The 18,475-nt window shown below is 39.4% G+C and overlaps 1 protein-coding gene across 3 annotated transcripts in view; it reads right to left on the bottom strand.

Annotated features, from left to right (window-relative positions):
- LOC124143472 (neurogenic locus Notch protein-like) overlaps positions 1-18,475 on the bottom strand; it is a 113,105-nt gene that overhangs the window by 83,699 nt on the left and 10,931 nt on the right. For all 3 annotated transcript variants that reach the window (XM_046512467.2, XM_046512466.2, XM_046512465.2), the window contains exon 2: positions 12,095-12,173. In XM_046512467.2, the coding sequence (XP_046368423.1) occupies positions 12,095-12,173 (79 nt within the window). The remainder of the gene's footprint in view (positions 1-12,094; positions 12,174-18,475) is intronic.

Here is an 18,475-nt window from a genome sequence, read left to right on the forward strand (position 1 = left end):
TCGTTGCAGTACGACAAGCATGAGCTATTTGATGAATCAGTAACAAAACTTGTGTTTGTTGCAATTCCCTATTTTGTTTTGAACATGCTCACCTTTTCGCAAATACATGGGGTCATCACTATTTGATAGTGATTCTTATGATGTTATCAGATTCCTACAATGGACTCTCTTCCTAATAGGAGAGATTTCTTATGATTAGAGAAAGGGTTTTGTTGCTTATATATTCATTCTATCTGCCCTTCAATATTTAAGCAACTTGTACTGTTGCGTCATTCTTTCAGGCCAATATAGTAGATTCTCACAGACCATTAGCTATCCCTCGACTCATTCACTCCTCACTCGCACCCTGCAGCCTTCTAACAGCTTCAAGCAAGACCCCTCCAGTATGAAATAAAATCCATGGATGCAGATAGCAAAGATGTTTTCTGATCCTCAGTTTGATCTCTTAAGATAATGCATAAAGGAAGCCGATATGAAAAAACATGTGCGGAAATAGGATCTACAACCCACCAACATCATACCTCAACTTCACGTGTCTGGAGGGGATGATAAGGATATGAAGGCCTAGCATCTCCAAAACGTGACATTAATTTTGAAGTCATAATCTGAACATCGTTTTCTGAGGCTTTGAGTTAAACTGAAAATAGGGTTGTCTTTCTCATTGACGTGACAATTGTGAAACAGTTTTGGTTGACCTTGAGAGAATTCTGGAGCTGATCATGCACAACGTGGAAGAAAAGGCAATGATGTAAGGATTGATGCAGGTCATAGATGTTTACCCACAAGTGAGTGAATGAGTTGGGTTTAACACCACTTTGAACACTATTCAAGTTACATCACAAGAGGGAGGAAAGCCCTAAGTAATGCAGTTCTCAGATGCTTACCACTTTGGTAAAACCCACGAGCACAGGTATGGTGCTGACAAACCTAGCAACATGATCAAGGTGGACAGGGATCCGGGTGTGCCAAGGGCACAACACTGCACAGCAAACTGTTGTGCCGCAGATGACTGCACCCCACCCCACCCCCCCCCCCCCTTCATAGGATCATGGGGGCGGTTGGGTAGCCTAGTGGTTAAAGCGTTAACTCGTCACGCCGAAGACCCGGGTTCGATTCCCGACATGGGTACAATGTGTGAAGCCCATTTCTGGTGTTCCCCGCCGTGATATTGCTGGAATATTGCTAAAAGCGGAGTAAAACCATACTCACTCATAGGATCATGTCACTATTGCAATAGAAATGTCCTTGAAAGTCCTGTCCCATCACTGTAGAAAATATGCACTTAAACTAAGTTTCAAAACCAGTGTAAATGATAAGTTGTGAGACCAACTAGCTATATACCACAATCTGCATTAAATTCATTAAAAACAAAAATTTATTGTGTAAAGACAGATTTTATTTACTTGATGGGATGGTAGTCTAAATACTACCTCACAAACATGCTTCACTGCCCTGATTCCTGACAGATGTTGAGTACTTCCAATGTCCATAAAACAGGAAAACTTACTTCCCCATCAATGCCAGATTATTATAGAAATATGAAGTGGTCAATCCAACCTCCTTAAATTCAAACCTATCAGGAGGCGAGATGGACTTATAAATCAGATGCTTCGGTAATGGATGCAACAGACCGAAATATCGACATCAATGAAAGGAAAACCTACACTTGGAGTCTAAACTCATCACTAGGGTATGAAGGCCGGCCTGTGATTCAATGACAACACATTAACCTTCAAGTGTCTGCAGAGGCCAGTGACTCTAGAAGATAGATGAATGATCCGGTTAGGTGTAATTCTGGGCACAGACTCAGTAGATTTAGTCAGCCCTTCATACAAGCTGGAGACCATCTGGTTTCAGACAGTGTAATGTGTTGACGTGAATATGACTGTGAATTCATTACACATGGACATAGTTAAAGCAATATTGGATTATATGTCTGTGACAGAAGGCTACTGTCGTAACTATATAATCAGGTTTGGGGGAATACTGGTGCTCCTGGGTATAGCAAATTCTTGCTGTTCACTTCAAAGGTTTTCGTTTTTTTCTCTCAAGAACATAATTGTGATGTTCATCATCTCTATTGTACGTAATATTACAGCATCAATGAACTCCTTTAATAGATTACATTACAGCATGATGCTACTATCTGACTCTGTGTGTGTGTGTGTGTGTGTGTGTGTGTGTGTGTGTGTGTGTGTGTGTGTGTGTGTGTGTGTGTGTGTGTGTGTGTGTGTGTGCGTGTGTGTGTGCGTGTGTGTGTGAGAGTGTGTGTGAGATATGTTGTTGTGCAGTGGTGTGTGGTGTGGTGTTTTGAGCAGTGGTGTGGTGTTTTGAGCAGTGCTGTGGCGTGGCATGGTGTGTGGTGTGGTGTGGTGTGGTGTGGTGTGGTGTGGTGTGGTGTGGTGTGAGGTGTGTTGCATGGTGTGTGTTGCATGGTGTGGTGTGTTGCATGGTGTGTGTTGCATGGTGTGTAGTCGTGCATTAGCAAACTAAAATACCATGCCACAGTTTAACATTGATAACACTCAGACACAATATACTGACTCTGAGCCAACCTGTCCTGTTTAATCCCTTCAATGCCGAATGCCAGGCAGAGTAACAACAAGTACCATCATTTAACTTTCTTGGGGTGATGCAGCCAGAGATCAAACCGCTGACCTTCTGCTCTCCGGGCAGACACACTATCCACTAGACAAAGGGCACAGTTCAATTTCTTATGACAACCAGTTTCAAATGTAAAGCCTCACATGACTGTTTAATATGTTAAATGCACAACCTCTAATGTTTTATGTGATCAGCAGCCACAATAACATGTCTGTTCTGGGGTACGACTCTGTTTACCTTGACAAGTTGATTAATCATAGATCAGGTAATATAATACACCATAAAGGAAATATGCATTAAAATATAACATCAAAAAAAGGTTTTATTGTCCAAATTCCTGAATTGCTGAGTAACTTGTACTAACATGGAAACAAATTGCTATTGCATTCCAGCAACTCTACAATGTATCTGTTTCTAGTACTGCGCAAGGTAGGGGAGCTCGGACACAGGGGTATTTGAGGGGGAGCTCTCACGGTGCCGGCGAACTTGGGGCCTCGCTGTAATAAGAGGGAGGGGATGTCTGACTGGTTGTGGTAGTGGTGGTCCTTTGAGGTGACAATATTTTGTATCTGCTCACAGACAATAAATATCCTCCCTTTTTCATTTTTGATCAGACGAAGTGAAAGAGATCACCTCATCTGCACTACGGTAAATTAATTATACCAATATGTTACAGTGTCATACAGACAAAACAGGTACACAAATAGTGTTTTACTGAGTGAGTGAGTGAGTGAGTGAGTGAGTGAGTGAGTGAGTGAGTGAGTGAGTGAGTGAGTGAGTGAGTGAGTGAGTGAGTGAGTGAGGTTTTACACCGCTTTTAGCAATATTCCAGCACTACCACAGCAGGAGACACCAGAAATGAGCTTCACACATTGTACCCATGTCATACTGAGTCCTGGAACAAGTAAAATGGAAGGACCAGTTGTTTCCCCCAAATCAAGTTATTTTACATAAACCACATGTTGGAGGCTAGTTATATTTAACTCATGATATCGCTCTCAAAACATATCTTGAGTTCAAGATTACATATAATCTTGGGAGTCAATCTTAATTATATTAAAATATTAAAATATTTGACATTCACACAATATCTTAGAAGCTGCAGGGCAATGAAAACCTCTTTGACACATTTTGTCTGCTTCAGGGCAGTGAGACATGTTCTTCCTTGAACAGAACAATGCCTTTGTTTTCCTTCCTCGCATACGACATGTTATACAACTGATGAAGGATACCACCAATACGTTATAAGTTGACCATATCTATTGGATAACACAGATCAGCAGTCTTTCTAAAAATAACATGCTCCAAGGTTGCCATCACATCTTGAAAACATGTGGAGAAATTCATTCAGATCCTGATTTCAACCCCAAGAAGCATCCTCATTTTGGGTTTTTATACTTGCAATATTTTTTTTCCGTCTCTTTTTCACAGAAAAGTTTCAATAGCCAAAAAATCAATAATGTGAAGTTGATTTGAATGTGCAATGGACTCACACTGTGTCAGAATGGAAAGATGTCCCTTCAGCCCAAATGAAGCTAATTCAAGTACAAAGAGGTCAAGGTTGTGGAAAAGCGCTTTTCAACCCCAAGTGTCGACAGTGTTATTCTGCAACAAGTCATCTCCACTCAAATCTCTGTTAGCATGTCAAATGGTTTTCAAAGACATTTTTTCAAATGGTTTTCTGTTCCTGCCTGAAAACTTCCTTCTTTGACAGTGTCAATGTTTTAACACTGGCTATTTACGTCATATCCTGTCGCTCGCGTGCCGAATCAATTGCAAGTATTATTTTTAATTTAAACATGGACATCAGAAGCTCTGGGCTTACGAAAGGAGCGCCAGACAAAGGGCAAGGCCGTCATGAAAACAATCATCGTATCAATCGCCTATCTTTTAGCTATTCAAATTCCATGTATTTTCGTGACTTCAGTGTTGACATTCTGTTATCATGTAAGGTGTGTCTGATTGGCTGAGCTGTCCATCCTCAAGTCCAAGATAAGGTGTCGGATGCGACCAAAACTATCTATGGTCCATCATCTCAGAAGAAACTCTTTATCAATATTAAAAGCTCTCTTTTAATCAATACCAAAACCCTTATCTTTCCCAGCTATTGTTAATCGCAGACTAACCGCACGTGCGGTTTTCAGGGAAATCCATAACCCTGCGGATGTAAGCCCTTAGTATGACGCTTGTTAAAAAGGCTTTTAGTGTATTTGAGAACCTATTCTTAAATATCCCCGATATTGACAAAATATTAGATCCTTCAGCTTAACAGTTACTCCGTGTTCAACAAACATATCACAATACGTCAAAGATCATCTCAAGTCGTATCTTACCAATTCCTTGACAGAAGGCATTATTCGATATAAATGTAGCTTGCTCCATTTCATAATCGTCATCAGAGGAGTTTCCTATTAAGTGACTCAAAACCTTCTACTTTCTCCCAACCGAATGTGATACAATCATCAAGTAAGTATGAAGTTGTCAACGGTATGGAAGTTGAGTGGTTCTAGTTTGTTTCAACAGACAGACAATAGTCACGCATGTTCAGCAGCATTTGTTTAAGCCCTAACAAACCCAGATAAGTGCCTGCTACACAAGAAAACCTTCCTTTGTAATGTGCTTAGTGTGGGTTTGAGTGCTTGCACAAGGCTGATGATGGCTTCCACGGAAGAAATAACATATGGCACAATGTTGCAGGGAATTCAAGTAGGTACTAACGGGATATTTTACAGAACAGCTCCAGAAAGTTTGTAACTTTTTTGTAATTATGTTGGCGAAATATTGGAAAAAAATCTTCTGAAACTTTAAAATAGTTTTAAGATGATGAACTATTGAACAAACCACAAATGAAAATACAAGGCTACAAATACTAACATGTGTAACAATGACTAATACTCGGAATATCAGGTCACTGAGGGCAGAAAAGTGGTTAAATTTTTGCTCATCATATTGAAGATCTGGGTTTGACCCCACTATTATACAGCAGAAATATTATTAAAAACAGCATAAAAATTCACTCACTCACTCACTCACTGAGAACAATAGCAGTATCACAAAGCTGAAACTGAAAATGGATTCACTCACTCATTCACTCACTCACTCACTCAGCACAACAACGCCAAAACAGAAAAAAGATCTAATATCGAACTGGAATCCCATCCTATCCAAAATTCACTCACACACTCACTCACTCCAAAGCCAAAACTGAAAAAGATCTAATATCGAACTGGAATCCCACCCGACACAGAACTTCCATGCCAGATCGCCATCACTTTCTACAAAGGAATGTCTATTGCCTCTCTGTAAGATGCTATCAACAGGTATCGGTGAGATCTATCCTCAATTGCCCATAACACCATACAGGTGCACCTGAACACAAATTCGTTTAATAATGCATACCTGAAGTCATTGTTTTTGCCACAATGCTACCACGCTCCAGCAATTGTTTGCAAGACAATGCCACCGAACTCTGGCTCTGTCAAAGATTATGTTTCTTCCTAACTTTCTGTGAACAAGCTTTGGCCTTTTGTCCCAAAACAATAAATTCTCTTATCAACTTTATGACACTTCAAATAACCATGACAACTTTCATCTTTGACACCATGGCCATATCATAAAAAGAACACCTGTTTCAGGCCAAACAAGAACATTAAAACTATAACGAAATAGGAAACAGGAAAAAAAAGGAAATACTTCCGCCCGTATCCCCCATCCAAAAGTTATATATGTATGCATTGCTGCTCAATCCTTTTGATTATATATATATTTTTTAGGGGGGATACAGGCGGAAGTCTTACCAAAAAACACAGTTTTTCCACATAAAATTCAAACTTTTGAAAGGCACTGTCATAACAGTGCCTTTCAAAAGTTTGAATTTTATGTGGAAAAACAAAAAATAATCATTAGTTTCATGTTGCCTCCTTTTGGAAGGAAACGGGTTCCTGTTCTGACATTTGGCCAGAAAGAACATAGCAGAGTGAGTGAGTGACAAAACAAAACATGAATTCTGCAAAAATTAACATAGAGAAAATACACAAAAGCATGAGTGAGTGAGTGCATGAGTATGGTTTTACGACGCTTTCAGCAATATTCCAGCAATATCACAGCGGAGGACACCAGAAATGCACTTCACACATTGTACCCATGTGAGGAATCGAATCCAGGTCTTCGGCATGACAAGCCAACGCTTTAACCACCAGGCTACCCCAGCGCCCCCATAAATAATGGACCAGGTACACCAGGGACTGGGAACATGAGCAATGACCCTTGCATTCAGGGCACCATGACATGTCATCAGTCAAGTCACAGAGCCTGACCACAAGCTAGTCACCTTTATGGCCAGCAATGGGTCCACGGATCTGTTCTAATCCAGAGCCCCAATGGACACCTTGGTACACGGAATAACAACCCCATATGCATCAATGTCATGTTACTATTGATCATGCAAGTGAGGCCTGCATAATGAATCTGCCTATTGGAAGTACCCGATAACTGGTCCACTATTATTAGCACTGCCAGAATATATAAGTTCCACCTGTTAATTTGAAGGGAAATGTTGTAGTTCTGCTTACAAAAAAAACACCACAAATTTCTTGCACCATAAAATTTATTTCAACAAAATCACTGTTCGGAAGTATGCCACCTGGATTTTCTTGTGATAAGTACAAACCTGTCCTTTAAGCTAATGACAAAGCTAGCATTTGCAATATAAACAAACAATATTGATTTGGAATAGAAACTTGCACAGAACAATACATGCTGTTGTCATGAGCTACACAATACACATTCAACTCAAGTTACTCAATGAGACATACATAGTGGTGGGTAGCCTTGTGGTTAAAGGTTTGCTCGTCAACTTGAAGGCCCAGGTTTGATTCCCCATAGGTACATTGTGTGAAGCCCCTTTCTGGTGTCCACTGCCTTGACATTGCTGGATTATGGCTGAAAGTGGCGTAAAACCACTCGCTCACTCACTCAGAAACACTACCAAACACAAAAACTTGTTATTTGTCATGTTTTGTTTGCCAAAGAAATTACTTTTATAGAGACTTAGCCTAACCCAAACCAACCAGATATTCTCTGTGCAGCAGGAAAATAACATTTAAAGTCAAGAAGAGAATTTATGGATGTCAACTTCTTGTTATGAGGAAACAACATGTTTGGCGTATATGCTTACTCCTTCAGGTGAATGAATGCTTTGAGGCAGAGAGCATATATATGTACATGTAAGGACAACAAATAATGAGATAACAAAAGGTGGAAACTAACAGGGGAGGCCAACAGATAATTGCCACTGATGGGGGATTAGTAAAAGACAATGGAAGCCAACACTTTACAGTAATTACAAGGGTAAACACCATTGGTCATATCCAAATAGTCCATAACTCAATTTAAACTAGTAGGTTACTTAAAGTAACTAGATCTTTGGAAAAGACTGGTCCATCTAGACTTTCACTTGTTTTAGGCTGACAGACAGGGGAATGTATCTATCCCTTCTTTACACACATAGCGACGTCCTTGGTGCACATGTATGTATTGTCCCTATCAATAGACAACTAAAAAACATAATAGCCTTATCTCTGTCAATTTTCCCTGTAATTGTTCAAACTATTGTCATTCCATTAATAACTATTGTGGCTTTGAGTAATCTGACTCATATATCATGTCCAACTTCAAATAATTTAATCCAGTAAGAACAGGGAACAGCCAAGGTTACATCCTATCAAAATCTCTTTTTATGCCATTTTGAGATTAATGAGCTTGTGCAATTCATCAAATAAGAACTTAACATAAGGTACTCAACTACTTTCCTTTAATCTAATGGGAGGTGTGAAAGTAGACATTGCACGAAATGAGGATCAATGCGTCTTTCATAGATCATGACACATGAAATCAACCAATCAATGGTTCAGAGCGTAATTAACATTATAAACACGCTTAACGCAATGTCGTGTGGCCAATTGAGCTAGTCCACCTTCTTTACCTTCCCAAACTGTCGAAGCAAACCATTTCTGATTGGGATTAAATAATTAACCAGCGAATCTTTGAGAAAATATGGTTCCGAATTGCAGGAAAAAAGAAAGCTAGTGAAATATTAATGTGGTTTTGTTGATCAGACTCTGAAACATTTCTTTTGTTGTCATCGAGCAAAACCCCTTGAGAGTGCAACCATGCTATTGATCCAGCCGCACAAAGACAGACAGCTGATGTACAGTTCCATAATACAGGTTCAGGCCAGGTTTAACCTGTATAGGTATTGCTAACTACACAGAAAAAAACAAAAGTTAATTAACACTATAAGGTAACTAATTCAGTTGTTTGTCAGGGATGATAAAAAGTGGCCTGTCAGTAAGTTCGGAATCTTTTAGTGCAGGATGAGCAAGCACAATCAGCCTTTAGGTAGGAGATATATGAACAGTTAAATTTGTATATAGATGAATGCTTTCAATGGAATACACTGTGGCTGTATTGTGATACACTGAGACTGTATTGCCATAAATTGTAATGCATAGTGGCTGTATTGTGATATATTGTAATACACTGTCACTGTATTGTAATATATTGTGGATGCATTGTTGTATATTGTGGATGTATTGACACATACTGTAATACACTGTTGCTGTACTGTGCCATATTTTGTCATACATTTTGGCTTTATTGTGATGTATTGTTATTCACCATGTCTGTATCATGATAAAAGGGGAAGGTGGGGAGAGGTGGGGAGAGGAGGGGTAAAATGGGAAGGTGGGGAGAGGAGAGGTAAAAAGGGAAGGTGGGGAGAGAAGGGCAGAGGAGAGGGTAAGGGAAGGTGGGGAGTGGAGGGGGTAAGAAGGGAAGGTGGGGAGAGGAGGGGGTAAGAAGGGAAGGTAGGGAGAAGAAGGGAAGGTGGGGAGAGGAGGAGTAAAAAGAGAAGGTGTAGAGAGGAGGAGTAAAAAGGGAAGGTGGGGAGAGGAGGGGTAAAAAGAGAAGGTGGGGAGAGGAGGGGTAAGAAGGGAAGGTAGGGAGAAGAAGGGAAGGTGGGGAGAGGAAGAGTAAAAAGAGAAGGTGTAGAGAGGAAGAGTAAAAAGGGAAGGTGGGGAGAGGAGGGGTAAAAAGAGAAGGTGGGGAGAGGAGGGGTAAGAAGAGAAGGTGGGGAGAGGAGGGGTAAGAAGGGAAGGTGGGGAGAGGAGGGGTAAGAAGAGAAGGTGGGGAGAGGAGGGGTAAGAAGGGAAGGTGGGGAGAGGAGGGCAGAGGAGAGGGTAAAGGAAGGTGGGGAGTGGAGGGGGTAAGAAGGGAAGGTGGGGAGAGGAGGGGGTAAGAAGGGAAGGTAGGGAGAGGAGGGGACAAGAGGGGAAGGTGGGGAGAGGAGGGGTAAAAAGGGAAGGTGGGGAGAGGAGGAGTAAAAAGGGAAGGTGGGGAGAGGAGGAATAAAAAGGGAAGGTGGGGAGAGGAGGTGACAAGAGGGGAAGGTGGGGAGAGGAGGGGTAAAAAGGGAAGGTGGGGAGAGGAGGTGACAAGAGGGGAAGGTAGGGAGAGGAGGGGTAAAAAGGGAAGGTGGGGAGAGGGGTAAAAAGAGAAGGTGGGGAGAGGAGGAGTAAAAAGGAAAGGTAGGGAGAGGAGGGGTAAGAAGGGAAGTTGGGGAGAGGAGGGGTAAGAAGAGAAGTTGGGAGAGGAGGGGTAAGAAGGGAAGGTGGGGAGAGGAGGGGTAAGAAGGGAAGGTGAGGAGAGGAGGGGTAAGGGAAGGTGGGGAGAGGAGGAGTAAAAAGGAAAGGTCGGGAGAGGAGGGGTAAGGAGGGAAGGTGGGGAGAGGAGGGCAGAGTAGAGGGTAAGAAGAGAAGGTGGGGAGAGGAGGGGTAAGAAGGGAAGGTGAGGAGAGGAGGGGTAAGGGAAGGTGGGGAGAGGAGGAGTAAAAAGGAAAGGTCGGGAGAGGAGGGGTAAGGAGGGAAGGTGGGGAGAGGAGGGCAGAGTAGAGGGTAAGAAGAGAAGGTGGGGAGAGGAGGGGGTAAGAAGGAAAGGTGGGGAGAGGAGGGGGTAAGAAGAGAAGGTGGGGAGAGGAGGGGTAAGAAGGAAAGGTGGGGAGAGGAGGGGGTAAGGAGGAAAGGTGGGGAGAGGAGGGGGTAAGGAGGGAAGGTTACCGATGACAATACAGAGCTCAGTTACATCAGAACTTATACATCACATCCTGTGGACAAGAAGATGTGGAGAAATCTGATCTCTCAACAAAAATGTTGGCATCAATTATGAAAATGTAACTACTGTTGGGCAGAATTAACTATTCTTCGAACTCCCTCTCAAAGAAACATGAAACCCTGTTAATGTGGATCTGTAATGATGAATTTGCTGAAGATTTTAATGAGTGAAATCAATACCTTAAGCAAAAGTCGGGACAAGTACCATGCTGGCAATCGGGTAAAAACCTAGTCATAAATTGTTGATTGGACTCATCTCAAAACACTTACTGACAGCAATGGAAGTCATAAATAACTAAGACTGTTTGCTGATTGTCTTGATGATGGACAGGTATATAAAGAAGCTACGCTAACACTTGTTTCAATTGTACTGTTAGTCACAAATTATACACTTGAATACAAGTTTAGATAAAACATAGATGAATCAAGATGTGATCAATCTGTAATACACAGAAGAATCAAGACACAAGCCATTAAAAGCCGAATAGTCAAATTGTCAATATAAACGTCACCTTTGCAATATATACTGAAGGGGAAAAATAACAGAACATATGGCTACATTGCAGAACAATGCTTACTGTGGCTTTAATTCAAAACAAAATTATGAATTTTAATGTCAGTTTTACCGTATTTCCTCCAATATAACACCTCTATTTGTGTATTACAGACACTGGAGACTTGGCCTCTATATCTTGACTAAGTTTCTCAAGGTGATCGTTTCTTAACTGTTTTACTATACCAAGCATGTATTGGGGACCCTTTATTTCTTCACCGCAATTTAGAGACCATTCACTATATGTTTTCCTAAAGGGATCATTCATTCACTCATGAAGGTGAGTAAGATTTTGCTCCATTTTCAGCAATATTCCAGCAACATCACACCGAGGGACACTAGAAATGCGCCTCACACATTGTTCCTATGTGACCCAGGTCTTTGGTGTGATGGGCAAATGTTTTAACCTGTAGAATACCGGAACCACCGTCTTACTAGAAAATGCCAGTGATATGACAGGTGGAATCTGAATGGTCAATAGAAGAGACATAACTTGTAATATGCACTGGTTGCGCTACGATCAGACCCAGAATTGCCAGCCTAGTTCAGCAGGGATGGAAACTGGACTTTAACAGTCAGTTAACTCCCTTGTGTTGGGAAGATGCACAATGCTGCAATCCTTGCATGTTTCAAACAGACATGCAACTAATTCATTGCAACATGAGCAAGTTATTGCTGTTACATCTAGTAATGTTTCATTTGTTGCAGATCTTGTTCATTTCAACAGTGTGAACTGTAGTATCTAACATGAAAAGGGAAGGTCACTCACTTGCAGACACTGTGGTCTGAAGATATCCCAATGCACTGTGCCTGGTTCTTGCACGGGTTGGGATGGCAGGATGGGAAGCCTGAAACAAGGAATCAGGGTTAACAAAAGTCATTCCGAAAAACATGCTTTGAACAGACTTTTTGAAAAACTTGGCTGACTCCAACAATGGAAAATGTGAACAAAATTAAATGAAACGGCGTGTTTGTTTTTTATTCTGATGACCTAGAATAAATAAATTGCTAAAAAATACAACCAATATACTGTTGATATCAACATTACTAAAAAATCATAAATAAAACCTGTTGAAAATGTATCTTAAAAACTCTCACCCACACTTTATTTTTCTACCTATTAAACATTTCTTTTAAATCCAAATAACAAAAATCAATTTATTTTTACCAGTGTCTTTTTTTTTTTCTTTTTAATGATCTTACAAACACCTTCACTGTATATTGCTATATTGTTATGGTTATAATAATAATTTGTTTAATGTTTTTATTTTAAACTGGGGTTAACCTTGCATCTTATTTCTATGCTGCTTAAATGACACTCAAATACATGTTGGAAGTAAATGCATGACAAGCAAAATTATTTATAATAGAAAAAAGTTAAATTTATACACCTTTTTACAACAGCTGCAAAAATAGACATGTCCACTGCCCTGACAACTGAATAGTAGGTGCATGTGCACAGCATGCTATCTCTCATACTTAGAGGGTAAAACAATACACCTGTCAAATCATCAGTTTTTTTAAATCATTTTAAAATAATACTTTTTGTAATTCAACCCTATAGTATAGGGATAGTGAAGGGATGACTATTAGGGCTATTTTCACTATTGTGACTGTATTACGGTGCCGTAGACTTTTTAGACATTTAGTCTATGAAATCTTATATTACACGATATCCTTCTTGACTCTAAAATTAAACAAATAATTTTTCCCCGATGCTGAATAGAGCTAGCTAGAGCTGGCTTGACTTGCTTTTGTATACATATCTAGATTGTTTTTTTAATATTTATTCCACAATGATTGTGCGGGACTAGCGGTGCTGTACAAGCCGACTAAGCTTGTCGTAAGAGGCGACTAACAGGATCGGGTGATCAGGCGCTCTGACTTGGTTGATGCATTTCATTGTATCCCAATTGCGTGGACTGATACTCATGATGTCAATCACTGGACTGTCTGGTCCAGACGAGATTATTTACAGACCGCCGTCATATAGCTGGAATATTTCTGAGTGCGGTGTTAACCAACAGACAAACAAACAAATCATTGTCAACTATTGTAATAGTATTGTGATAGTGATAAACGAACTTTAAGGCTTGATCATCATATTAATCAACGTAATAGAAAGGACTAAGTACTCCCACCAATGTCAAAATCTTTCATTTTCCTCTCGTTGCTCAAACAAAAAGAAAGCAAATCTAATCTGAAGTTGTCATAATTCTTGCTAAATCAGGATTGACAACTGCTGTAAAAACTGAGTTTTCTGATACATAATTTACGTATTATTTTACTTTCATTTTCACAAACTGAAACTATTGATTGTTGTCAACAATGCCATTGTTATTTCTAAATTCCTATCGCTACATACAACAATCGTAGGGTGACAATTGCAATAAGCTGATAGTTCGATACATCTTTACCTTAGTAGTCCAGTAGTTTGCATATCAATTAAATATCAAACTGTACAAGAAATAAATTCAAGACAGAAACTAAAATTGATCATGCTTATCATGTCTTGTGTAAAAAAAATTCTTATGATTGGATTGCACAGATCTAATATTTCTCTAACAGTGAAATTTGTATGACATGCCTTAACATAACAACCCACTGAGATCTATGTACATAGACTAGAGGGTAGGATTATTTGCACCTGATAACGAGTCCTAATGATGCAATTGATCATTGATTGACAGGTGTATATAACGGGTGTAGTTGTATTGATTGCATATTAGCAAGTGCTCACAACACAATGAAATCTAGCTACACTATCAGTCGAGAGATCAATATCACTAACAACAATGTGGTGAAGATGTCGCCATAGAGAAATCAAACACAATTATTATTGACATTCCGCCATCCTGACATGTTGCAGGAAAGAAAGTTGCAGTTAGTTTCTTTATTTCAGTTCAAATTTGGAAATAACTTCTTGATTTCATAACGCAAGATCCATACCACTCCAAAAAAGTTGAAAGAACACCCGATTCTTTCCGGTTGCTATAGTAATTGTTATGACAGAAAAACTATAGTCATATGATTTGTTTGTTTGTTGTTTAATGCCACACTCAGCATCATTCCAGCTATATGATGGCAGTCTGTAAATAATTGAGTCTGGACCAGACAATCCAGTGATTGACATCATGAGCATTGTTCCACGCAATTGGGATACAATGACATGCATCAACCAGGTCAGTGAGCCTGACCACCCAATCCCGTTAGTCGCCTCTTACGACAAGCATAGCCGCCTTTTATGGCAAGCATGGGTTGCTGAAGATCTATTCTACCCAAGATCTTCACAGGTGTTATTTAACTTCTTTTGAGTAGAATATATAAAAATTCAGAAGTCAAAGCAAGACCTTTTAAGGCTAAAATAAATATTACTTTGAAAATAGTTCATCTTGTACTGATGATGTTGTCTATGAGAAGTACAATTGATACCTGATTTCTTCCAGTTTCAAATTATACAGTGTTTCAGGTCTTGTTATTAAAGTAGAAGAACGTTTTAATCTATCTTTAATGTCTAAACCTACAAAATCATTCAACACTCAAGCTTAGCGAATAAAGTTCTAATACAAGCAGAATTACAGGTTGACAGAAAATAGAGTCGTGAGTAATGTTTTTTCAATGGTTGCATCATTAGCTAGGTGGTCGCCTGTCTGTTGTTTTACGGACAACACATTACCGCTGACCATCCCCCGGAAATACCTGCCTTGTTAGTCGACAAACAGTGAGTTGTGTTCACCGACAACATAGCCCTGTATCTCCATGGCTAATGCTTCATCTGCTCACAGTCACTTGTTTGCTGGGACTGTAGTGATGTGATGATGATAGTCTTCTTGATGGGATTGTTTCAAGATAAAAAGAGATCACTGCTGGCAGCTAGTCACTAGTCCACAGATAAAGTGTAGTAAGATTTCTTTTAAGCTTGAAAGTCTGATGTTATAGCCAGTAACTAACTTTACATCAGTTAACAAATTCACATCAGACCCAAAAGTGTTTTAACTTGACAGTGAGTATGGTTTTAACACTGCAATATTCCAATAATCGCGGTGGAAACCAGAAATGGGCTTTACATATTGTACCCTTGAGGGAAATAGAACCCAGGCCTTTGGCATGATGAGCTACGCTTTAACCACTTGGCTAATCCATCGCCCCAAAATTGACAGTGAATGGATATGTGTGGTGTTTCTAATCAAACTAATCCTGCCCTGGACACATCCACCTAAACGTTCCAAAAACAGGATAACAACATTCTAGAACATATTTAGTCCCTGAAAGTTTTCTACAGAATAAAAAGTAAAATCCAAAAGGAGCCAAGAACAATGCTAATTGCTTTGGAGCAATCTAGACTTGAGTTGAATTCAATTGAAATGTGTTCTCTTGGGTCTGGGACACAGACTACGTAATTACCCAATGTATTCTTCTCAATTTGCATCCATGCACTTTCTTACAGATCTGTTTGTTTGTTTGTTTGTTTGTTGTTTAACACAGCACTCAGAAATATGCCACCTATATGACTGTGGTTTGTAAATAATTGAGTCTGGACCAGACAATCAAGCGATTGACATCATGAGCATCAATCCACGCAATTGGGATATGATGACATGCATCAAACCAAGTCAGCAAGCCTTACCACCCGATACCGTTAGTCGCCTCTTACGACAAGCACAGTCGCCTTTTAAGGCAAGCATGGGATGCTGAAGACCTATTCTACCCCAGATCTTCACGGGTCTGTATTTACTGATCTAGAGCAGGCATCACACATTCATGAATTCTGCTGCAGTGAGCAATGCATAGAAAAAGTCTCCCTTATTGTTAATTAGACATGTACACCGTTGTTGTGAGTTAATGCAACATTTCAAACAGAATTATCCAAAAAGATGTCTACTCATTGGTGTAAAAATACCCAACAGACTGGCCCCAAGGGACCAGAAACATAATGAATACCCAAAGAAAACTATCAATACCTAATGTGAATGATAACATGATGTTTGTTTGTTGTTTCTTTATTGTTTAACGCCCGACTCAGCAATATTCTAGCTATATGGCGGCGGTCTGTAAATAATCAAGTCTGAAGCAGACAATCCAGTGATTGACATCATGAGCACCGTTCCACGCAATTGGGATACAATGACATGCATCAACCAAGTCAGCGAGCCTGACCACCTGATCCTGTTAGTCACCTCTTATGACAAGCATAATCGCCTTTTACAGCAAGCATAGGTTGCTGAAGACCTTTTCTACCCTGAATCTTCACGGGTTGAATGATAACATGAGTAAATACTCAATGGCTCAAACAAGTATGTTGAGATGTGTGTACATCTGCATGATTACAGTGCTACTCAGCATGCTCATATACAACATTTAAGTATGCCATAAAAAAATGCAAAGTAGACAAATGTTATGGATAACAACTTTTTTATTTTGCTGTAATAACATTCACAGCATAATAAAGAAGTTGTTATCCATAAAGATTTGTCAACTTTGTTATCCGTCTACTTCTAAGAAATGCCCAGCCAACAATTTATAAACAAATTGTTGTTGTCAATGCTCCACTTAAGTGTTGCCTAACCCTAGTTTATACTGACTCTTTTAGCATTGCTTAATTTTTGTGTAAAAAAATTGACATGTGAAGCATTATCAAAACGGAATCTTAAATCCTGAAAATAAAATCGGACCTTGCAACCAAGTGATGAAAAGCAAGAAATATATTTGATGTGTTCAGCAAAATAAGTTAACTTTTCAGTATCCCCGAAGAAATTTAAGAAATTATTATTCCTGTAACAGTAAACTCTTGAACAATTACCAGGATATCACAATACTGACAACTTATAAAACATACATCCTTGTCCACTAATACAAATGCAAAAATCCCATTCTCAACCTGACACAAACCTATTAAGGTTATCCTTAAAACCGACATATCAATCTGTGACACCAAGAAAAGCAAAAATCCCATTTTCTCCTACACACCAACTTATTTGAGTCAGCCTTAAAATCGACATAAATCTGTCATGCTAAAAAAGCTAAATTCCCATTCTCTACTAGACACAAACTTATTTGGTTCAGCCTTACAACCAACAGTTGATTCCGTGATATATTTTATTGTTAACATAAGAACACAAAACATATACAGCGCATTAGCCTTGCATCAGAATGATTCATTCATTAGTATTGCACCTGCTATCAATATCAAGTACATGACATATACCTGCAGAGAAACTGCTAAAAGGTTCACAAAGTCTTTTCACAGAAAGCTTCAAAAACATATTTAGCAAGCTCCTGCTAGAAATAGCGTTACGTTGCACTGGGCGCGCCTAGCATAACAAATGTTCATACCTGGCCATCCCACACAAATCTCCGAAAAGTCACATGACCTCCAGAACGAAAGGCCACGAACTTGCTCCAAGTTTGAAACATTCACTTTATTTTGTCATTCTTGACATGTTGTTGTCTAATTGTTTTGAATGAAACAAGTATAAGCAGTAAATATTAACAAAGTTGGCCGTCAGTCATTCTGTCAAGTCTTGTACCGTGGGCTGCTTTTGATGCAATGCTTTGGCATGCTCCTTGCCTTCAGTGAAAATCATTACTTGCCTAATATGAGCTTAAACTTGATCATACAAATATGAAAGCTTCTGTGTTCAAATTTATCATTAACAAATTTTGAAATACCTTGGTAATATATTTTCAGTAATTTTCACAATCATTGTCAGGTATTAAGCATTAACAAATGGAAACATCAGTGTTTGAAAGGTTGGGTTGGGTTATGATAAGGGACACATTGGCACCAAAAGGCTGTATAAGTTAAGAAATGAATGAAACTTTTGATTTTGTTTGGCTTCTTTTTTTACCTATAAGAACTCAAGCTATGCAAGTGAGGTTCATATGTGAGCCTGTTTTCAACTGAAACCTGATTTCCCTTGGAGATGTACATAAAGACACTTCAAACACAAACAATACATTGCAGACCCCTGTGTTACATCACAAAACTTGCAAATCATACAAAGTAAAAAGAGAAAAATATAATTGTCGGACAACTTTCATAAGATACCTAACCTAACATAACCTTAATATTTGCCATTATATAGGAAACTTACGTACTACATCATTTTGACTCACACCTATCACAAACATACCAGGATTTAGATGATAC

This window comes from Haliotis rufescens, unplaced genomic scaffold, assembly GCF_023055435.1.
Source record: "Haliotis rufescens isolate VD_foot unplaced genomic scaffold, xgHalRufe1.0.p SCAF_8, whole genome shotgun sequence".
NCBI classification, from domain to species: domain Eukaryota; kingdom Metazoa; phylum Mollusca; class Gastropoda; order Lepetellida; family Haliotidae; genus Haliotis; species Haliotis rufescens.